Consider the following 24,384-nt stretch of genomic DNA (forward strand, 5'->3'; position numbering starts at 1 on the left):
AAATGTAAAGGAGAAGACTCTTGGCCGCCATGTTCTGCAGGACTGCAGCTGAACGGTGCGCCGAGGCAGAAGACGAAGAACAGGACGGCCTGTATGCGCGCAGAAGAGTCCATTCAGAGACCAAAGGCAAATGGCTGCGTGAGGCGCTTTGGACGGCGCTGTGGGAATTCGCCCTGTTTCAGATGCAAATTCCTCAAAGAGCTGAAAGAGCCGGAGAAACAGGTGTCCAAGGAAGTGTGCTGCTGCGTGGGTGAGGGAGGGAGGGCGGGAGGGAGGGAGGGAGGGTGTGAGGGCGCTGAATGATAACACAGGGCGTATTCAAAATGCTGCCTGTTGGCCTGTGGTACTTTTTCCTCTTGTCTCATTTGCGTTGTTCATTGGTGAACGCAGGCAATTAACGGGGAATGAGTTGTCATATAAAATGGATTGAATGCATTTTTTATTTATTTAAATGCAATTTGGAAAAAAACATGTATATACGAGAAGTTAAATTTAAATCAAATAGATCAGAAATTAACTCTTATATAACAATAAGTTGCAAATTTACAAGCTCCTGGCTTAATAAATGTTTAAATATATTCTGCAATGATTAGTGATTGATATACAGAACCAGCTTAAAGGAATGTACAATATTTATATTATTCAGATGGAGACTGTAGTAAAAATCTTTAAAAAGTGTGCAGACAACAAACCACGTCATGTAAAATCCCATATTCTTAACAAATGACACAATATTCAAATCCCTAGACGGAGATCGGTGGCACCATAAACATGACAGCAGATGGCAAACAGATTTGATGGAACTCAAACGATGAACTGCACGATAGAGATTTAATTTGATCAACGTGCAGTTCATCAGTTGAGCTCCTGTGTAAAGTTAGGACATCAAAAATACTAAAAACTTCAAGGAGCCTTGAAGCCCCAGAACATCAGAAGACAAGGATGGTAAAAAGTGCATCCTAACAGACAAAATAGACCCGTAGCATATTCTTCAAAAATCTCTGTCCTTGTCTAAAATCAACACATACCCACAACCGTTTCCATTATAAATCCTTACCAAAAATATTCTGATGCATGTTTACTTGTGTAGCTGATAAACTTAAATTTCTTGGTTTAGGATGTAATAAAAGTTTTTTGACAAAAAGTACATTTTTAGATCCTAAGAACATCTCCTCTAACGGCGTCTCAAATCAAAGGATGCACAATCCTTTACATATGATTGTACAGAAACAGCTTAGCATCCTTCACAATTTACCGCATTTCATCCAGAACATAAATATGAACCACTTTCAACAATCAAATACTGCAAGACATGGCTGATTAACTCATAGGATATGTCTTAAAAATATGCATTACATATCTTTGGCTTAGTGGCACGCTATATCCCTGCACTTTCTTCCTTCATTTGAGCGTCGCAGAGCTTGTGTCAGTTTTTTTTTTTCCCCCCTCCACTGCTGCTCAGCTGCCGAGGCTGAGACGTAATCTCAGGACGCCATCAAGTGTTCAGAGACAGCAAAGGCGAACAAAGATACAGCACAGCAGTCAACGGACGCCGCTGAACAGACACACTGATAAAAACCACGTGTCTGCAAAATAGTGTGATTGACCGAGACCAGCAAAGCAGGAAAAATACTCATCTGTGCATTGGCAACGTAGTGACTAATGTAGGCAATAAGGAAGACTATAAAAGCAAAGTGCTCTGGAGTCATGTCTCGTCAGGTAAAATAAATCTTCTTTTTAAAATAAAGGAGCTAATCAGAGCTGCTTTGAAGAGGTAAATAGCAGCAGGAGTTGCTATAAGTTAGTGTGTTCCCATAGGTTAAAACCTCATCGGACTGTATGAAAAGTGCACACAGTCGCCATCTGCTGCTGCTCCCTGGTACTACATTAAAAAAAAATCACTATACATGTCGGTAGTATTTAAGTAAAAGGTACAGTAACCTGTATAAATGTATATAAGCTGAGTACTACAGCAGCCACTTCGCCATTGGAATTTTCTTTCTGGAGTGTAATGACTACAAAAATAGTAAAACTCTCAGTTGTGACTGTTGGAGAAAGGTTTCTCATGTCAGGAATGTAAATCTGAATGGAATGATTTATGTCTGTAAAGCCTGCTACAGGTAAGTATCGTGCTCTGCACTGCTCAGACTCTCTCTGGACCCCCGGTTGATCGAGCGTTCAAGGAGACGAGAAGGGTCAGTGGAAGGAGAGTAAGGATTAACTATCTCCTGATGCGGGAAGACCGTTTTCTTCCCGTTTTTTTCTCTGCTTCCATCGGCCTCCTCCGCGTGCTCCCCACCTGTCTTGGGTGCCAGGGGAGACTCCACGATGATGGTAGGTCTCTGCCTCAGGTCCTGTCGGTTGGGTGGCTCCGCGGTCATGATGGCCTTGGCGCCGTGCATCCTGGGAGGGGACTTGCAGTGAAGATCTCCATGAGTCTCCCTCCAGCGCCGCAGCTGAGCGAGGTGTTCCTTCTCAATGTCTTTCTCGGACACTGGTAACTCGATAATCTGAAACAAAAACAGGCAATGAGTGTAAACCAGCACATTACGGGCTTTTAATGTTGCTGTTCCAACAGTCTCTAGAGGATAGAGTCAAACAGGGACTCCAGATCATCCAGAAAAAGTAGAGGGAGTAGAAGTAAATACATTACGACAGCAACCGTACCTCATGCACCAGGAAGCTTTCTTTCATGTACTGTGGCTTTATCGCTCGGAGCAACTCCATTGTCTCATAGAGACCTTGACAGGACTTCAGTTTCTCTTGGGATCCCAATGTATATTTCAGGAGAACCAAGCCCACTTTGAAGATGATCTTCACTCCTGAGAAATGAGTCATGAGCAACACATCATAATCTGCTTTATATCATGACATAATCTCTGCAGGAGTTACTTTTTCAATATGTGTTTAGTGCCTCACCCTCGCAAAGGAACATGTCCCATACACGCAGCACCGAGGCCCACGGCAGAGTCCGAGAGAAGGCACACATGAACCACTCGGTCATGTACAGGATGGGATCCAGCTTGTGTTTCTTTAAGTGACGGTGGGCCACAGGAGACACCCGCCGCAGCAGAACGTACAGGATCTCCCCGTCGAGCTGGATCGCCTCCTGCGGGGACGACACGGAACAGCAAGTCAGCTGAGACCAAGGGAACACACTCTTCCACCTTTGCATAATCTGATTGTCTGATTATCCCGTCCTTTGTTCATCACCTCATGTTATTAGGACACTGGCATATCAGCGTCAACCCGAGAAGTCTGACACCAGCAGGGGCTTCACGTACCAGCGAGATGAGCAACAGGTTGTCTTCACAAACCCAGTGCCCTTGACATTTACAACAATATTATGGATGTATTTTTGCATACAAGCTCTTCCTCTGACTTACCAGCCCCGTGCTGTAGTATCCAGGAAGGTATTTTTCACAAATCTGGACAAGAACCCAGAAAGCATCCTGGGACCACAAAAGAGAAAAAGAAAGCGTCATGTAAATTCTCATTCTGATAGAGAGGACAAGTTTTATATTAGAAGAAAAATACTGGAAGGGCTGAATCATTAGTGTGTGTGTTCACCTCAGCTGGCATATGCATCAGGAGTACAGCAGCAATGGGGGCCTGAGCCTGACAATAACCCTCTTCAGGTCGATACAGAGTGTAAGCCTTCAGCACACGAAACAGGTCCTGCTGCCTACAAAGAGGAACATGTGTGAAGTATACTATGTTTAGAAACTTCCTTTAGCCACAAGAATGGGAATCATAGTCTACAAAGAAGTGCTTACCCATGACCTCCCCTCGCTGCAAACATTTCGTGGAAGGGAAACTGCCGATGGAGGTCCCGCTCAATGATATCAACCCATTTGGGATCTCCTGATTGGTCGTCCAGTTCCTAAAATACACATTTTACTTTAATGTTACACGTTTAGTTATTTCTAAGTTTAGTTTGAAACCTACTGCAAAGTTGCAGGCCTTGTCCTCCGCATAATGTCATGCATGTACATGTGAGAGGTTCTTTTTCTTGTGTGAAGCTTAAAGCAGTCCCTACTGATGGTTCCTTTATTTCTGGAGAGATGTAGACCCATTCTTCAGAGACTATCTTTAGTACCTCGTTGGTGGAGTGCTTGTGTTATGCCGGTAAAGACTCCCAGTCATCCTAGTCATGGTATATCTAAAACCAAAGCTGAAACAAAGGCTCACGTGACTAGAGTCCAGAGTCTTAACAACCAGGCTGCAATTCGAGGGACTGTGGAATAAAACAATTTCCTCCAAACGCAGCTGAGTATCTAGTTGTCATGACGCTGGAACTTAGTCATGTGAGTTTCAAGTGTGCACCACCCACAGAAACTTAAACTCCCCAGCAGTTATTTATTTATAAAGCGGCCACTTTCACTTTAGTGGAATGTCTTCAACAAACACTCAACGAGTACGGAGCGTAAACACATAGCGTAAATGTGTCATATGAGCACAGATTTTGTATTTTAAATCATCCTCTGATTTACTATATTTAGCTCCGGGCCTTTATGTTTTACAATGTCCATAAATCCATGACTGACCTGGAACTTGCCCTTGTTTTGTTCCCTTTTCACTTTTCCCCCAGTGAGGTAGAGCCAGGCCCGGCCACGCAGCGATGGAGGAATCCCCTTCTGACAGCGCTCTTTCACCTGTTCATTCAACGCAGTCATTCATGAGCCCCACAGAAAGCCCGATTTATAACACAACAGTTCACAGTCGCAGTTTATTAAGCAGACCTTCTTGTGTTTTTTGGCCATCCACTTGTCCCAGCTGTTGAGCATTTCCAGCCATTTTGCCTCCCGCTGCCTCAGGACCTCAATAGGGATCTCTTCAGCACTGTAAAGATAGGAAACAATAAAACTGATAAAAAACAGAACCAATTCTCTTAATGGCTATACTGCACTCTGATATGGGAACCCTGTAATCAGAGGGGGAGGGACACTGGCTCATCTCTTCCTTGTTCATGCAGGAAGCGTACACTCGGACACAGCAGTTGAACACTTGCCATCGGCGGTGGTGTAAAAGGAAAACAGGAAGCCGTGGGAGAACTTTCCCCTAATTCAGCTAACTGCATTCTCCTACACAGTACATCCACTATCTCACATCGCTGGGATGGCCTTAAAAACCATACCGTTCATCTTGACACGCACAAACCTGGCCTACTTGGCAGACATATTTAAACAACCATGTGCAGCTATATCAGTGGAACGGTCAAAGAGAACACATGAGGTGCCGGTAACGCTAATCTTATCTGACAAACAATCCAAAACAACAGGATAAGCACAGAATGCATTATGTCTTCAAAACCACTGATGTTTTGTTGCAGATACCCCAGGTAACCTGGTTTGATTGGTTCATTCATTTGAATTATATCAAACTTTGCAGATTTCCACGGCCCAAGACAACTTTTAAGACCAACAAGACTGATACAGAACACAAACTTAGACATGAAAGCTTCCAAATATTGAGGATTCTCCATCTGATTTCAAACTGGTGGATTATCATGGCTTCAACTTCATGATGTAGTAGACAAAATTGCTGTTTCAGGTGGCAAATTCACGTTCAGTCAAACTCAAAAACGTTTACAGGGATTCTTGTAAAAATCACGGTTTTAGAAAGCTGGGGGACTACTTCGCACTTGTCGCCCTTAAAATATCTATTCACTTGCTGTGGTGGGGATTTAAACCAGGACATTAGCGTAACCCATAGAGCTATAATAACCACATTAAAGGGGATGAAGTAAAAATTCCACATGACAAACTTTAATTATCTATTAGAGGTTTTATTAATTTAGGCGGAAACATTCAGCCGGACGCTGTACCACAATCCAAGGTCCGCAGCAGCTTGATCGCCCTTGCACATTAGCCCTAAAAAGAGCTTACCACTGCTTTCCCAACCACTTTAACTTGTGATCACTTAAAACAATATAACGCTTAACCACGACTCTGTAATTCCCCGTGTAGTAAACGTGAATCATTATCACAGAAGCATCTCAAAAACCAACATAATCTTCTAAATCAGAGGTTCTCTGGCTTTTCTGTCCTCTCCCATCGATACCCTCTGGTAATAGGTAATATGATGAGAAGATTAATGGGACGTTACTGGAGAACCACAACCACAAGGTCGGGAAAATCTGGCCTAGGCAGAAGGACACCCAACAGCTTTAGATCAAATTATCTCAGAGGCCGCAGAGGGTTTAGAAAATCTGACACCTAAGAATAAGGAAGCCGACTCAGTCCCTTGACAACAGAACGGTTTCCGAATCAATTTCATACCTAATCTATGCTATTCTACTGGGAAAATGTAACACAGAAAGTATGCAGTCTCTCTCTTGTTAAAGTAGCAGAGGGATGTGGATCATGAAAAGTAGAGCACAGCATACACTACTAATAGAAACGCAGAAGGGATTACAGTGGCGTCGCTTTATTCTTCTACAAACCTATCGTTGTTAAGAGTTTTCCTCAGTTTTTGTTTATAAGTGAATGTGGGATGCTTTTACTTTTCCCTTATCTGATATACTTTAAATGGAAACTATGTGAGAAGGTAGCTACACATCACTGCTCACAATTATTAAACATAAAAAGCCAGTGATTAGTTCAAGGGTTACCTACAGATGGGACTTTAAAGGGAGGCCAAGGTGACAGGAAATTAAATAATAAAACAAGATCAAAACAAATACACATAAGTGACTCTATGTGATTGCACTGTACAATAATAATAATTACATTGTGTGTCAAGAAAACAAGGACTGTGGCAGCATACATTTTAATATAATATTCAACTGTCTACGTCTAAGGCTTCAAGTCTGAAGACTATAGATGCATTAACAAACACTTGAGTCAGTGTACTAAATAAAATATTATACTCACTAGCTTCCAGACTGCTGCTGGGCTCCTCCTGTGAACCCGTACTTGTCCACGGGGCTCTCTCCGGGGTCGGCATTGCCGTTTATCTCTGGGTCGCCTCCATACGAGATGCCTTTCTCATCTGTCAGCTCCGTGCTGCCTCGCACATCGAGTCCATTGCCCTGCTCCGTTTTTGCCATTTAATCAACATTTATCTCAGCAACTCTACGGTGTGTCCACATAACTTACAGCCTGAGTCGGTATTAAAGGTGACAAGTTAACGCTCCCCATGAAGACGCCCGTTGGTTAGCTAACTCCCTCTACCAGCTAGCTAGCTATGGTTGCTAGGAAGACCTGCTAACTAGCTGCTAGCTGGCTAATGCTAAAACTGGCTTTTAGGTAGTTTGATTCATTGTTAAAACTCCCCACGACAGCCAGATAATTATTGCTGAAGTCACACGATAAAATTTACGCCAACTATTAAGGAGCCGAAGGAAGCGGCGGCAATAAAAGCTAAATTACCCGAGTACCTGCGTGCTAACTACTAAGTTAACATGCTAGCATCACACAGCTGTCAGCTGACACACACCTAACCAGAATCTCCACTGTCAGCGAGAATGTTGTTAGCTGCTGGCTACAAGGAAGAGAAGCCTCCTGGAGCACTGGAGCAGATTAGTAAACAAAACATCCATGGCATCCTCTGACTCCGCACTGCCACCCACTGCCAGACATTAGCATTCAGGTACAGTAATCTTTTCATTTAAACAGGGTTTTCACATGAAGCAGCTGTAATTTCCAAAGAATAAAATGGAATTTCTTTTAGTTTATAGCAGTAGTGTTGATCCGTGTACAATTAGTATTATTATTTTGCATATAAAGACGAAATAGCTCATAAAATATAGTACAAACTACCTAACTGTGACAGCGTCCCACTCCATTTTTATTTTTATTTTTTACAAATAAATAATCACCAGATTAATCCATAATGACAATAATAATTGAGCTCAGCTGTAACCATTTACACCAGTAAAATACTGCTTTTCCCATTACCACTGGACCATGTATTTCCCCAATACTATACTACTATTTTATTATACTATCAAGGACCCAAATCCTACAGTATTCATATTGTAATTGTATGTTTAGATCCTTTACGGCAGGTAAAGGCCCTAAATTTATAATTTTATGTTTTCAAACTCTTGCAAAATATACTACATGACAATAAAAAGTACCCATAATGCAGATTAACCCACTGTACTCGATTACTGATGCACTAAAATGCATGTTACTGTTGTGGAGTACAGTCTAATTTAAACTAGCTTCCTTGACAGGAAATCAATGCATGATGTATTTGTTGATCAAATTTTTAGTATGTAAAGTCACAACATGCAAAGTACTTACAAAATGAAGGCATCAAATATATTTAATGGAGTAAAATGAACAATATTTCAACAATAGTTATTTTCTAAAGTGTACAAAAGCACAGTAGTGGAGTAAATTACACTTATGAATACTGCTGCTTTTCTGAAAGTTGTACGTCTACATTCAAAATGTGTAGTTATCGTTTAACTGTGATTTTATTTAACGTAAAGGATTATACCCAGAGTTGTTATAGGCAAAAAATAATTGTTATACTGAAAAAAATGTCAACCACATCATCTAAAAGCTATGTAAAACTTTTATCAACTAATATTGGCAATACTCCCATTTTCTCACACTTGAATTACAGTATCTACCCTGTAAGAAGGGATGTTGTGTCAGTTTAAGATAAGATGTACCTTGATTGACCCCCCCCCCCAAAAAATACAGGAATCTGTATATAAAATGTAAAATCATAAAAGCACTCAAACAAGTTTAGTATAAATACTAGATTCTTTATTTAAATATTGTACATTTTTTAAAACATATTTACATGAATTAGACCTGCATTGTTACACTGTGGACATAGGTGTGTCTTTCATACACGTTCTGTAAAGAGGACAATCGTATCATCAGACTGCAGAAGCACCTTTGAGAACGGCTTTACAGGAGAGAAAGACGGGAGCACGCTCCATTTACAATAAAAACACAGGGCGACACGAAGGGGACGAGACAAGCTTGCAATGACAGGAAAGGCCTCTTGATTACAGGTCTAGCTATTAAGGCTGAATCTGTGCTCACTCCCTCTCTGTAAGTTCACACCCACACCTACTGCGTACATCCCTCTGTCACGTAGTTTTTTTTTTTGTATATAAACCAGCAAGGACGGATACGAACAAACTACAACAGTGAGAAATTACATTTTGCAGAAATGTGGCTAAGCTACAAACCATGCGAAAGGAACGACGCAGGAAGCGGGACCTATAATTTAAAAAAAAAAAAATTGTCTCCATTATGTATATTAAGAAAAAGTCTAATTTGAACTCCTGGAAAATGTCACTGCAGAACTTTTTCAGCAGTTGTACGGCAGCCCCATTGCATTTATGAACTTTCTAACATGATTGTTACATGAACAACACAGTGACAATATTGGTCTCCGCCATCACAGCGTCACCTTTACAGTGGGGCTTACAGAACCTAACTATGTGTTTATATATGGCTTTCCTTTTTTAAAAACCTATCTCATACTTACAGATAACCAGTCACATATAACTTAAACCAGGAATATGATACAACTTTCGTTCTCGCACAGCTTTAGGCATATAAAATATATTTTAATATCACCTTCCACCAATACTTCTGGTCATCGCACACAACTCTGAGCACAAGGAACTTACAGTATTGCTGTTTGATGCTGAAGCATGATCATATACACAAAGAAAATATGCGTCTTTGGTGCACGTGCTTTTAAACTGTAAAAGACTTTGTCCAAACCACTGGGGCGAGCCGTTAGACAAAGGGACAGACCATCTTGAGCGGAACAGTATCATCAGTGTCTTTGATTAATGTAATTTGGTGAAATCCAGCACACGTTCAAACCACGTACGTCACGTCGTACCCAGACGTCTCGGTTACAAAAAATACGAGCAGCAAACCGTGGACTGTGAAATAAAAACTAAAGTTTGACACACACTCACGCAATGCACGTTTGATTCTTTTAGTCAACTGTCGCACTCGTTTCACGCCGCTTCAATCGGTTACGTTTAAAACAAAAATAATGTTAAAAAAATACATCTTTTCCTTTAAATTTATTCCTGACCTATCATTGCAACCGTAAGCATTCCCAGATGCTAGCTTTAGCTTTACGAGATAACAAATATTACATACATTAAATACAACACACATTCCAGCTTCTCACATGTATACCACACACACACACACACGTTTTTAATAACATTCCTACCACACAACTACATCTTCTTGTTCATTTAAGCAAGTGGAAGTGTGGGATTGATGACGCTCACTTCAAGATTAATAATCTATACAAGAAAATATATCCATGGATGCATGTGTGTATCCTCCACAACCAAATAGCTCAGAAAGGCCAGAACGCGGGCCTAAAAACACAAAAATATGTACAACTTATCAGGATGTGCAGGTCCCTCAGCCAAGTGACAAAACCTGATTAACCTTCGCGTGGAAACTTTGACTAGTGTTTCTTTGCGGATTTATTTTAGCCACGCAAAGGACACTTCCATCGTTCACGTTCCCAAACATTAAATCCCAACTCTTACATTTCATTTTCCAATATTATTCCCAACATCTGTTTCCTCAGTCTTGATTAAATGCTTTGTTCACACACCTTTACAACATGGAACAGATAAACAACAAGAGACAGACAGCCAGGCTCAAAACACAATCACTACTTGCTAAAGAATCCAAACCCCATGGCTTATTCCTTATAATTATATATATTTTTTTTCTTAAACACGAAGGCTACAAGATTTTAAAGCCCCCGGTTAATCCAGAGGGCTTAGTCCCATCGTCGAGAAAAAAACTGATGCCACGCGATGAGACACGGGAGGCTGCGAGCTATCCGTCATCCCGTTGTTCTCGGCTCCTCCTTGCGTCATGATCAACATGAAAAGATCCTAGCTGCCTGCCGTACCCAAACCGCTCAAGCACCAAAACAAAACAGCGGAGGAGAAAACAAAAAACGTTACATGGGTGGATATCAGCCTCAGCTGCGAGGAGTGTGTGTCGTGTCGGCGGGCCTCCCCTGTCAGCCCACGGGACGCAGTGCATTTTGGGAGGGCTGCAGGTGGAAGACTCAGGCAGACGGCAAGGAAGGATCAGCCCCAGAGAAGCACACTCGCTCTCTCTCTCTCTCTCTCTCTTACACACACACACACACACACACACACTTTTAGTCTGTATATTCAGCCACAATAGACAGCAGCACCGTGATATCATCTGGCTTCCCTCCTGCAGAGCAAGAAAAAGAAAAAGAAGTGAGGAACCGCGTTGAACGTAATTAGAAACTTATAGACACAGTGTGCAGAGAGCTTACGTCTCCCTTTTATAACGATACAAAAATGAATCAGTATCCTTACCTCTTACATTCAGGCCATTGTCACAGGCAAACTGTGCAAAAGGGGACATGTAGTTGGGGTCGTAGGCAAGATCATGAGCCTGCTGTGCAATGCTCTGTGCAGTCTGCAGGATGCTGTCATAGTTGGTAGTCTGTGACGAGCAAAAGTAAAAAGCATTGAAATGTGAAAAGTTTGTTTTAATATTATTATTATTATGTGTATGGATACGCTTATAATAAACACCTTGAGTTTTTTGAGCTCCTGAAGAATCATGTAGTCGGGCATGTTGTCAAAGAGTCCGTCGGTTGCCGTTAGGATGATGTCGCCGAGCTGCACGTCAAAGGAGGAGCTGTCGGCCACCTCAGGACTGGAGGAAACAAGGGGGAGAAGCAAGATCAGTCACAAAGCACTTGAGCTGCTGGCAGCGGCTTCCAATATGGAATTAGGCCGGTCACTCGGCCAAATCTCGAAGGCGGACACGGCGTGGGCATTTAATCTGACAGCTGACTCGAAGCAGCCTGCCCTGCTTGTCCTTGCCAGGTTCAGGGACGCCCTGTTTCTTCCTGGCGCCTTACCAAAGACTCAAGTTTTATTTCCTGGGAGCCTATGTTCCTGCTTGGTCTCAAGGGTTTTTATTTTAAGGTGGCACATCACAAAACTAGAAATGTACCTTCAAGAGCCAAGTCTTCAACCTTACTGCACTCCAGAAGGACAAAATTAAACCGGTGGGAAAGGATTCATGATAGCTACTGCTAAATATTTATTCCTTGTTTTCTTATTCCTTGATGATTGGGTTGACATTGTCAGAATCTAACTGTGACCCCACCATCTGCCTCCCCGTCAAAAAGCCTGATGGCATGAAGGAATGCAGTGTTTCGCAATAACTGACACTCCTTAAGGCGTACTGAGGTACTCCGTTTGTCAAGGGACCCTTAAAAACACGACATTTTTTAAATTATTGACTTTTTAACAGCTTCTGTACACTTCTTGTCCGCCTTCTTGTCTTGTTGACAACTACAAAACCCAGAATCTCGTCTGGTGTCTATTAAAGACCGATCCGTAAAAGTGCAAGGCGCTGTCTGGAGCCCAAGAATCATAGTGAGCCAGAGTACAAACAAACTATGAACAGGAAGTGATTTTCCATGAGGGTAATGTTTGAAAGGATGCATTTACACATAGAATAGTTTAGCCAGCAATCCGGAGCACACCTGCATATGCTTTAGAGTGTGACGCAGGTCTTGTTTACTTTGCAAACATGGACTGAAAGGTCCTGCTGAAGGTATATTTGTTTTCCTTATGGGAGAATGAGGCGCAGTTTAATGAATCCATTTTAATTGAGCTGTCTAAACATTTGTTCTGAAGTGATGTGAGGAAAATTTCCCTTTTAAAATCATTATGTGTGTTGATAAGCTGTATAAGAGTCACCAGTATCTATACAGCTCGTAAGCACCGAGCTACCGACCTGTCACTAAGCACCACCCCCTCGGATCCAGGGGGAGCGATGGATAGCTGGAAAGGTGTGTTGAAGTAGTGCTGCTGCTCATCTGAGCGATGAACCACCTCTCCGCCCCGTACCACTAGGAAGCCTGAGTCACCAAGGTTACACGTGTGTAGCTGGTGACTCCGTCGATCCAGAACCACTATGCAGGCTGTGCTGCTTCCTACAAACAGAAGATAGTAAAACAACAATAAGGTTTCCATTGTGGACGGACGGTAACAAAAGAAGCACAGGCTGGATGTGTGTTAGAATGCTGCTCAACCAGAACATTGACGCCATTGTGTTGCGCCTTCCTCGTGTATTTGAGCGGCCTCACATCGTAGGACAAGAAAAACAAACACACGGGTCACATCCTTTGCTTGCCCTAGTCCCCCAGCGACGGCGGACAGTAACAGTGCGTGTAACCTTGAGCAGAGCAGGTCGGGCGCTGACCTTGTCACAGCTTCCCAAAATAAAAGCAGGCCATTTTACAAATATCATGACAGCCGCTCAGCGTCTTCAGGGATCCTGAGCCTCTGAAGAAATGTGACCTTGATCACATGTCCTGCTTTTAAAATCTCATCAACCCCTCCGCCAGTATCGGTTACAGATGGATTCCTGACCTTTCGGAGCTCTGGTATGAGACAAAATGCTCAACAAGGTCACCGCCTTATAACTTCCAAGTGTCGACATAGCACATACAGGCTTACCAAGTTAGTTAGTTACCGCACTGGTGTTACATCACTCAATAGGATGCAGGTTTAAGTATAAATCAGTTAAATCAATATTACACCAAATAATACACTGACTGAAGCTGGAGTTCTGTGTGTAAACACCTTCTCCATGTTTTTGTGCACTTTTCTGCCCAATTAGAAAAAGGAATGCAATTCAAATAGAGGTAAACAGACTTTAGTTTACTGTACATCTCTCTTTGAGAGGCCACTACTCACAGTCTGACTCATACTGCAGCTATGTTATTTTTTTCCTCTGGTTGTTCAGCACGGCTCACTACACCGCTGACATTCTTTGTACCGTAGCACATCATCCGCGCAGATTATTTTTTTTTTTCCGTTTGTGCGTACTCACCTAGGAGGGGAACTTTGTTCTGCAAGAGCTCATAGTAGCCAGAGGTCAGGATGCCCACTGGGTTAGTGGGAGTGAAGCGGCCCTCCTTCACCAGCCGCTCACAGGTCCTCATTAAGGTGGCAGAGAACTGCGACGGGTCGACGCCATAGTCCCGCCAACCGCCCACGCCATCTGCTACACCTGATAGAGACCACACACACACAAACAAGTGTTTTTTATTTTGCTGCTCACCCACTACCGCATAACTGCTGCTCTTTATTCATACAAGATGATCTATTAGTTTATGAACAAAAGATTATAAGACATTTATAGCCAGAGACACCTTCCTATATACTTTTTGGACGCATTAATGTATCGGTGACTGCAAGATAAATACGTTTATGCACATTGAACTGCAGTTTAACCACTCTTCAGTCATTGCTGCATGAACCTCATGCAGTTTAAATGACTGAGCTGGGCTCACCTCAGTTCACCTCAGCCACCACATAAATGCTTAATGGAGGGTATAGTACAACGAAACCATATGAGACCAAACAACATATTTTAAATATTAGTCAGTCTTCTTTCTGCCTTCCCTCAAGCACTCAACCTGCAATTATCTGTTTCACCATGCTTGTTTTCCAGGTTAAATTAACTGTTGGAACATCCCTGCATCACTCGCCGATCCCAAACCGTGTGTTTTTTTAACAACAGACTGGGGAAAAACATATATATATAATGGAAACAGACCTAACCACCTCCCCTGATATGTATAGAATTACCAGGACGGTTATCAGATTACAGCGTGTTCTGCTCGGTGCATGATACCATAGAGATCATGGCAAGGAGGAACGAACAGTCCCTGGATGAATATGCCTCACTGCATCAGCTGGCATCCAAAACCGATGCATGTGTTGATTCTTTTAAGGATTAGAGAAGTGGAGAGGGGGGGAAAAAAAAGGTGTAATATTACCGTTCAAATGACATTTTTAGAGCTTTTGGCTTTCAGTGACGAATACTCTGAGGGAACGTGGAGCTCTTTACTCAATATGTTCTTTCAAATGAGAAAAAATATATATATATAAATTCGAAAACATCAATATCCATTTCATATATTGTTTTCTATGATGACATTACAGTGAGGCATAGGCATCACTGAAAATGAGAATGAGAAGTGAAACAAAAAATACACACAATGGAATTCCCCGGAAATTTTCTTCTGTTGTGATGGAGAGCCATTATTTATTTACTTGCTAGCCTAAAGGCCAAGGCACTGCTTTGTTTTATGTTTCCTTCAATTTTAATAAACAGTCTAACCCACAAAAGAGTTAAACTTTACACTCCCCTGCACATGCCAATTCCTCTTGCCATGTGTAACACGTGAAGCCTTGGGGGTATTTTGTTCCTCAGAGCTGGCTATTTATTTCCTCACTCCCATCGCCATCCCGAACATATAACACGGAGTGCCGCTTGAAAACCATAAAACACACCGTGTTGAGCCACATGGCTAGACAAGTATCTGGCCGTGGAGGGTGAGGAGGCAAACTCCTGCCAGCTGAGCGGTGAGGACAAAGCAATCACGCTCAGCTAAGCTAGCAGGCGGCGGCGATGCTATTAGCAACATGGCTGCCTCCATGCTCAACCATTCTGACCTTTGCAAGACATTGTAGTGATCAGTCCGCAGTGTTTTAATGAGAGCTTTCTCGGTCGTGTCCACTTGTAATTGAGCTCATTTAAACCTCGTATCTGATATCCCGAGTTATCGCCCAATGTCCCACTGTTGGGGCTCATGTAGGTGAAAGGTCATTTGGCAGTTCAACGCGAAAACACACCGCTAACGGTAAATAAATCGGCCATTCGTGAAATTGCAGGATTATCCGCGCATTCCGAGACAATTAAAAAACAATCCACCCAGATTAATCTTAATTAAATGCAGATAGCTTAGCGGCTGCAGAGGGGGTAAAGTCAGAGGTCTGGTCAGGAGAGGGTGGGGGCTGTTGTGTTTTCATCAGAGGGGTCGGCACACGTGTGGGCTAACCCACTGAAGGTCACCCGAGCACAGAGGGTGTCTGTCACGCATCTGCAAGCCTCTAACAGTGTTTAACATCGCAGGGTCCTTACCCAAAACATCCGCGCTCCTGTGTCGTGCTATGAAGCAGGCATCGTCCCCATAGCACATCCCTTTCTTCAGGATCCCCTTGCGAAAGTCTTTACCGAAGCCATAACTGGCGGTGACCAGGCTGTAGTCCCGACCATCCGTCTGAGAGAGTCCGCCCAGGACAGCCCTGGCTACCAGTCTGCCATATGACAGTACGGATAACATTCCCTAGCAAGGAGAAACCCCGTCTCGATTTGAGCCCGCACACGCTGCCCCCCGTCTCTCTCTAACCGGCCCGACCACCTGCCTGCTAGGCAACGTTCTTCGGATCAAGCCCCCGGTTGTCTTGTTTTTATCCGTCCATCTGATCCCGACTGCCCCGCTTCTGTGAATTACCGACGCCAGCAGTTGCTCTAACTCGCATAAAAAGCCCTCGGTTCGTGCTGACAGTCTATCCTGCGGTTTATGTCTCAGGTGTGTATTTCTCAGGCGCAGTTCCTCCGGTGGGTTCTCTCCTTCCCGACATGTTGCTACCGGACAGAACGTTGCGAGTACATACGGGTCCTGGCAGTTTACAACCGTGACGTCAGGGCCAGCAGATTTCTTCCAATGACAGAATTCGCGTGCATTAGCGTGGCTCCTCCTCCCAGCGAGGATGCGCGAGAGCGGAAGAGGCGCAAGGACGTCGAATCCTTGCTCCTATGCTCCTGCTTTAACTTTTAGATAGATACATGTAGTATAAGTTTGTACATTTTGGTTGGTGGACAATAATATTTAACACCGTCAGGGTAAATATTAATCATCATTGAATTGTATATTTTCAAAACATTATATCATATTGTGTGCACAGTAAACTTAGATGCGTCAAGACTCGATTTAGCCACTTTATATCTTCCTATTAATTGTTTGTATTACTCCTCTCAGATCGTACTGTGGTTTGTCTGTTGTAATTGTAAAAAAAAATGTATAACATATATCTATTTGACTAATCTTTTTTTTTATACCAACAGTACTGTAATATTTTGCTGCTAAATCTTCTTTGGCGTGTCTGTTACTGCAGCGTTTTTGCCAAATACTAATATCTCCCTACTATTTCTGATGTTACTTTCTGTGAGATTAGAATTCTTAATAGATAGATACAGTAGATAGATAGATTTTATTTGTCACATGCACAGTTATACATAGTACAATGCACAGTGAAATGTATTCTTGTACCTGTAGCCAGTAGTAAAAAAATAATAATAATAATAAAAAAAATAGTACTACAGTAAAACAGTAGTAACTGCAATTTCCTTAACACACAAGGTAAACAATATAAGTGTAAATGTACACCGAGAAAAAAAGAATAAAATATAGACTGTAATATAGAATAAAATATAGACGGTAAAACGCAAGTGTAAACTTAGAGGGGGGGTAGCTTGTATATATACACATTTACAGTATTGAGCAGCTATATGTGAGTAAAGTGCACCGTTCCTAGAGGTACTGCAATACCAGGTCGATGCGTGGAGCGGACGGAGCAAGCCCCTATTCCATCTCCCAGCTCCAAAAATCAATTTAATATATGGTCCCCGGGTAGGGGGCGTATCAGATATCAAACTGATAAGAACAGATATTACACATGATCTTAGCCAAAAGGCCGAAAAGAGGCCTCAGAGGTAATAGCATATTGCTCAGGTGTGACTGATTTTATTTATAATTTCATTTTATTTACCTACTGACAACGAAAATCCCATCGATTGACGCATGAGCAATGAAACAGTGATTTATTTTTGCTTAAAACATCTTTATTATCAAAATAAAATCTCTGTGAGGACTGAAATTGTGTTTCTGTACTAATGTGCTGGCTAAAAGATCTCAACAGTAATCTCATTTAATTGGGATCTTGTTCACAGAGGATGAAAATATATGTTTTTAAAAAATAATTGCCACCAATAGAATGAATAAATACACAAAACACATAAATACACATTTTGAAAACTTTGGAGGTTTTAAAAAAACTGTTATCCACACACATAAATAGTGCTTTTTTCCCCCCTCCTCAACTAAAACATTTGTTCCAGCCCCCTACTGGGATTTGTTGTTATACCGAAGGGTCTTGGCAAAGTGTCCAGTGTTGCCCATAGCAGCAGTAATAGCCGGAAATACGTCACCGGAAACACTTCCGTACGCGACTGCGGCCTTGGAGGTGCACTTGTTCTAAATAACGGTACATAACGGACGGCCGTTGGGCGATCTACAGATAACGTCAGTCAACGTATACTTTACGTCCAGTTATTACATAATTTAACAGAGGCGTCTGGAGTCAACTAAGTATGACCTATCCGCCTTTAATACCAAATAAAAATACTGGTTTGTAGAAAACAGAGCCTTGTTGAATTTATTTGAATTCAATTAATGGCTTCGTCCTTTAGATAACCATACCCCGCCCCACCACCAACACCAACCCACACACACACACACACATTTTCCTACGGATCTCTCTCTGTGGATCAAAACGAGCTCACCCAGCTTAGAGTCGCTAGGGGCAGAGGGAGAGAGAGAGAGACGGACAGAGACAGAGAGACGGGACAACAAACGCATTTTTCCGAATTACCATCGAAGCTCGCGGAGTAACCACCGGCTCATAGTAAGAAATAACCTCTAATTCAGTTATACTTGATTTCAGTTATACTATACTTTATAATGTTATACAAGTATTTGTGGGAAGGCTCTAGAAGGCGGCTGTAATGCGTTAAGGCTATATTGGTTATGTCTAGAGGAAAGAGGGCCGCATAATGCAGCGAGGGTTACTTATTGATAACAGCTTCAGACGGTTATGGCCGACATGTTTATGTAACCCAATTAATTCTTTTTTTTATATTTACCAAATGGTGAGAGAATGATGCATTATTGATAAGGGCAATTACATCGGAGGATTAGCGCTCGTCTCTGCCTACAGAGATACAGTTATAAATGTGTATACAGTTATTTATCGTGGCTTGTTGACCATACTTAAATGTAAAGGTGGCATTATGCGCTTTTCTGTGTCATCTAAACACCCGAGCTAAAGAAACGTTTGTTTGTTTTTGTTATTGCCTTATTATTTTATGACCACTAATCTAAATCTCTGTCCTCTTTAGGGCCATGATGGGGAGGTTATGTGAGATAGTTCTTTTGTCCCTTCTTGTTATGTCCCTCCTGATCACTGAATCGACATGGGCTAAAAAAAGCGGCAGCAGCAGCAGCAGCAGCAGCAAGAAAACCTCATCTTCGAGCAACAAGGGTGGGACACAGTCTAAGCCGTCCACCTCTCGACCAGGAAATTATCCTCGACAGCCACAAAATCCATATCCTGCTGGCGGGAGTTACCCGGGAGTCGGCAACCCTAATTCAGGAGGAAATTCAAGGCAAAACCCACCAAGTTACCCGGGTGGTGGTAGTTACCCGGGCGGTGGTAGTTACCCAAAACAGAACCCTGCAGGTGGAAACCCAGCAGCTGGAGGATATCCTCAAAACCCAGGGAGGGGAAATCCAAATCAATACCCAGCAGGAGGTGGCTACCCCAACCAGAATCCAGGCAGAGGTGGTGTCAACCCCGGAGGGTATCCTAACCAGAACCCTGCTGGGGGTTATCCTGCAGCAGGTGGCTACCCCAACCAGAATCCAGGCAGAGGTGGTGTCAACCCCGGAGGGTATCCTAACCAGTACCCTGCAGGTGGCTATCCTAATCAAAACCCAGGCAGGGGAGGTATGTATCCAGGCGGGTACCCTCAGTATCCAGCAGGAGGTGGTTACCCAGTTAGAGGTGGAAATACAGGACAGGGTTGGGGTGTGCCTGGTTCCAATCCAGGGGGTTACCCCGGTGGAGGGATGGGCGGTTACCCAAACTGGAACCCAAATAATAAGATCCTCAGTCCCCGCTATGGTGGAGGAGGCTATGGACATGGTGGCTACGGGATGGGAGGGTCTCCTTTCTCGCGCTCTGTGCAGAACATGGGATACCAGCCCAAGTCCTCCGGTTTTGCCAAAAAAGCAATGTTGGCAGCAGGCGTCGGTGCTGTGGCCGGAATGGCCGTCGGATATGGACTAGGGCGCTTCCCCCGACCACATTTCAGCTTCCGCAACCCTGAAGAAGAGTACTACTACAACAACTACATGTACCGCCGTTATGGAACTCGCTCAACAGACGAAAAGGACTTTGGCCGCGATTACGTCTACAAGCCTCCCCCGCGGGCTCAGTCTTACGATGACTTCATGGCTCGCTGTATGAATGGTACCGACGTTCCTAAAGATCAGGGCAGCACCTCTCCCACACCTAAGAGTGAAGCTGTCAAGGAGGAGGAGGACGACACCGTCAGCATTGAGGAGATTGGGTACCCTGCCCTAATTGAGCAGCTGAAGGCCCGTCGCTGCGTAGAGCGGTACATGGATTACTCTGCGAGCTTTCTACAGGAACGAAAAGCTGAGCCACAGTTTCAGCCTAGTCGGAGCAGCCCTTTGAGCTATGACGTGATTCAGCTTTTCACTTCCCTCCTCATGCTATTGTCCAGCATGCTCCTGCTCCAGTGAGTGGAAAGTAAGCCCTCCCATCACCACACCCAAATGGCTTTCTACTGTCTCTGTTATGTCTGCATGTATGCCTCCTGCTACTCAATTAACAATGCAATCCATAGCTGCATACTTTCCTATAATACGATCATTTATTAATAATCCAGAAAGAGAACATAATGTGGATGTGTATATATTACTTAAAGGAGATAGATGCAAGCAGTCAGTTTAAAATACTACAATTAGATCATCAGGGTTTTGTTGTATAAGATGCACTTTGTTAACTGTTTATTTACTATTTTCTTTACGTTTTAATTTGCTCCTTTGTCATTTTTAACACTACATGCTCAGAAAACAGATTCAGGGAAGTTGTAATTATTGCATTTAATAAACAACTCTCACAGGGAAGTCTGTTCCTTAATTTCAGATGACAAATGAGACTACGACGTGTCCCGTCGGCGGTTTGCTCGACATTATAACAGATCCCTGATTATGCGGGGCGACATCCGTTCGGAGTGATCGGTTTTAACGCCACGTTTTAATTTAAACACTTATCCCCACTGGTGGTTACGTAATGCGGTGAGATATCGATTGGTTCTCCGTAATCCATTAATTCCTCCAAAATCATACTTCATTTGACCGTATTACTGGGTAATGGAGGCCATGTGTCTGAACTGAGGTCTTTACTGTGACGAATAGTGTAATATACCACAATAAATAGCTAGACACTTACAAAGACATTTAGCTCTCTGTGAGATCTCAAATAGCCCTTGACAGTAAGAAGACATTAGTCAGAGTGGATCCTTCAATGAGCAGCAAACAATGTTGTTAGTGTTGTTGCTGCTACCCTGCGTGCACTTGTTGTAATATTAGAGCCTAATGCTTAGATTGGGTCCACAACAATTCAAGACTCGATCACATAATTCTCAAATCCAGTTCAGTACTTTCAGTCATCTGTCCCCAGCTGGACGACACTAATAATAACTTGCCCCAGGTACCAGCGGCAATTACAGCTAATGTGACTTTGCTTTCACATTGTACGTGAATCGTTTTGTACCCGTCTGTCTATATCTCCACGTCTTCCTCTAATCGCCTGCATCTTCCCATAGCACAGTGAGATAGTCAAAGGTCAGATGTTTTTGGTTCTGTAAATACTTTCATTTGTTTTTCCCAAGCCCTTCCCACCCCGTTTCCTTACTTGGTTGTTTTTTTTTTTTTTTCATTCCCTCTGAGAATACAAATCCAGTTTGCAGCCTGTCAATGACGCGATTTTCAAACTTAAACACTCTGTACAGTATATCTTAAAATGATTGTAGGCATCCTTTAACATGTATGGCACTGGTAATGTACCGTCTTTTCATTGCGTCATTCTGTCACATTTCTATTTTTCCACAGTTCACCTTTTTATCGATTCTGGTGAAACACTTTAAACCGATTCAAAAATGTGGGTCTTTTTTTTTCATATACTGTAGAATATCTGTAAAGTGCACTTATTTCCCGTACCGACTGGATATTCTGTGACTGTTTTGTTTTATTGAGCTCATATTGGGAGTTTAGACGTCTGAGTGAATCGCTTGTTTCGTGCACTTGTAAACACTTTGTGTTACTCATCAAATAATATTGCTATTATGGTTTGTCATGGATATTGATGTATTAAATAAAAAAAAAATTACAAAAATGACTTCTCTGTCTGGATGGCGTAATTTCACAAATGGCTTACTTTGAATGCATAAACATTAAGATGAAAACTTTGAATTTACTTGACGTTAACGATATCACCCTTAGCACCAAAACTCTTTCCACTTCCAAACACTGACATTTTCACTATTTTCTGGTGTTTTATAAACCAAAATATTAATTGCTAATTGTATCAAGAAATAAATATACAAAATAATTGATAATGAAAATAATAAATACTAATAAATCATACTAATCTGCAGTAAAAAGACTAACCACTATGTGTGTGTTTTTAGTCTTAAAATCCTTACTCCAGCTAAATGTTACCATTTCAGACTTGGACTAACTGTATTAAACAATAAAGACCAGGAAGGATGATTTGTTCAGAAGAGCTTTAATTTGATTTCTCTTGTTAATTACATATTGGATTAAAAGTGTGTTATCCAGGCTGCTGTTAGAAAAGGCACCACATATCCGAGCGTGAGAAAGATGCTGGTCGTGCGAGCAGGAGCGGCCCCATTAACAAAGGATCTCCAGGGAGACTGGTTGTGGTTTTGCTGGCCTTCCTGGTAGTAAACTTGTCTGTCTTGCTCAGAGGAGGAGGAGGAGGACGTCTTATGGTCGTGATGTTTCCTGGATCCGTGCTTTGGCTTACCGAGGAACCCCAGTCCCAGTCCGGTGCCCGTGCCCCCCAGCATCCCGGCTGCTGCTGCGGCCCCCGCCCACTTTAGGCCCTGCTTGGAGAGGCCTCCGCTCTTAGAGGGAGGCACTTTGTTGCCATCACCTTTACCGCGGCCCTTGAAGATCCCTCCTCGCTTACTGTATGCGTACTGTGCACCTGGACACAAAGCTGTCATAAGCAGCATCCAAACCCACAGTGTTAGAAGCTTCTTTTGGGCAGCCATGGCTGGAGAGCTGCAAAAATACAGAGAGTGACTGAAAGTGAAAAACCTAAAATGTTATTAGATTTACTAAAGCTGACGTTAGACGTTGCTCTGTTTTTTAAATTCTTGCACTTTCTATTTGGTATTTTGACAAAGAGATGCGTTCGAAGAATCTTTTGGCAGTCTGTCAAACTTTTGATTTTCTGTAGCTCAGTGCACAACCAAAGTCACATGGTCGCCAGCACCGACACAACAGACATCTAGAACGCTCTCCACACGCTCTGTCAACACTGGGATTAGCTGAGTATTATGCGATGCATCCCTTTCACGATGCATTTGTTTTTCGTGGCTGTTATTAGCGGCGTAAATTTCGAGATGTAGAATCAAAGAATATTAGTCTAACTGTATCCACACAATTGCATTTTGCATAGGTTTAGAAACTTTAAAACAGTAAACACGGTCAGTTAAAATGTAGATTCTTGTTGTAGTGCAAGGATTTCGCATTAAATACCACATTTTTTAAAATTAAGATGGCATATCTACCTTTCTGATCTGTCACACACGGCCGTCCTTTTTTCAAACCACAGCACTTACAGCGCAGCAGGGCACCAGGTTGCTTTTCATGATCATTTCCATATCATCAACACACTCAGCTCAGCTCCTCCCCAAAATAAACCCTGCTCTGCTATTGGTTCTTGATCAATAATACAGGACAGGTTCAATGATTTTTGCTGATGGAAGCATTTCACATACAGTGGGAGTTTATACCCAGTATTCAGCAAATGGAAGGGCTATGTAAAAAACAAACATACCACTCTACATTATTTCTGCAAAATGCTTGCATGGGACTTAGTCCTAAAGGCCCTTTAGGTGGAATAGCCTGCAGAAAGAGAGGGGAAGTCAAAATTAAATGTTTTGTATTAGAATTATCTTTATTGCTAGGATTGATTTGCATTATTGCTTGTACTTGACATATCTAACATCACAATGTTTGTCTTGTGAAAAAGAAAAAATCTAAATTGTGCGGCAGTACTCCGCAGATCGATGCCGGGTAACAGTTTGAGAGTTTGGAAGAGTCCAGTCCTCAGGCTTTTCTTTACGCTTTTGCATGAAATTCCAAGACTGTGATGCAGAGGGATAAGAGAAACCATCGGCTGCGGGAATAAAGAGAGATGATTGTTCAAAGAGAAAGAATGAAAATTATCAAATGATCTATCGAGCAAAGCCGGCTATAAAGTCTCGCTTTGTCATATGGGTATAGAGGATGTAATTTGGGGTACATACATACGGGACAACTGGAGCGTTGTTGAATCTGAGCAGAGAGGCACAATCTGGCATTGTGTTAATGCAG

The 24,384-nt window shown here is 42.6% G+C and overlaps 3 protein-coding genes across 3 annotated transcripts; 1 reads left to right on the forward strand and 2 right to left on the reverse strand.

Moving 5' to 3' along the window:
- Positions 1-1,449: 1,449 nt before the first annotated feature.
- On the reverse strand, positions 1,450-7,450 carry LOC311508105 (TBC1 domain family member 10A-like). Its single transcript, XM_084572749.1, has 9 exons — positions 6,876-7,450; positions 4,743-4,842; positions 4,548-4,655; positions 3,777-3,883; positions 3,571-3,685; positions 3,387-3,452; positions 2,920-3,109; positions 2,668-2,822; positions 1,450-2,510 (listed from the first exon to the last, which is right to left on the reverse strand). Exons 1-9 carry the CDS (start codon positions 7,049-7,051, stop codon positions 2,115-2,117), a joined length of 1,413 nt encoding a protein of 470 aa, XP_084428875.1. The 5' UTR covers positions 7,052-7,450; the 3' UTR covers positions 1,450-2,114.
- Positions 7,451-8,360: 910 nt separating this feature from the next.
- On the reverse strand, positions 8,361-16,470 carry LOC311507424 (protein phosphatase PTC7 homolog). Its single transcript, XM_084571749.1, has 6 exons — positions 15,966-16,470; positions 13,866-14,045; positions 12,765-12,963; positions 11,546-11,669; positions 11,324-11,453; positions 8,361-11,195 (listed from the first exon to the last, which is right to left on the reverse strand). The coding sequence occupies exons 1-6, from the start codon at positions 16,165-16,167 to the stop codon at positions 11,137-11,139; spliced, it is 894 nt and encodes a 297-aa protein (XP_084427875.1). The 5' UTR covers positions 16,168-16,470; the 3' UTR covers positions 8,361-11,136.
- A 1,972-nt stretch (positions 16,471-18,442) lies between these two features.
- prnpb (prion protein b) lies at positions 18,443-22,127 on the forward strand. The gene is made up of 2 exons (XM_084571676.1): positions 18,443-18,571; positions 19,065-22,127. The coding sequence occupies exon 2, from the start codon at positions 19,069-19,071 to the stop codon at positions 20,491-20,493; it is 1,425 nt and encodes a 474-aa protein (XP_084427802.1). The 5' UTR covers positions 18,443-18,571; positions 19,065-19,068; the 3' UTR covers positions 20,494-22,127.
- The last annotated feature ends 2,257 nt before the right edge of the window (positions 22,128-24,384 follow it).

The sequence above is a fragment of the Chelon labrosus genome, assembly GCF_963514085.1.
Source record: "Chelon labrosus genome assembly, chromosome: 22".
Lineage (NCBI taxonomy): Eukaryota > Metazoa > Chordata > Actinopteri > Mugiliformes > Mugilidae > Chelon > Chelon labrosus.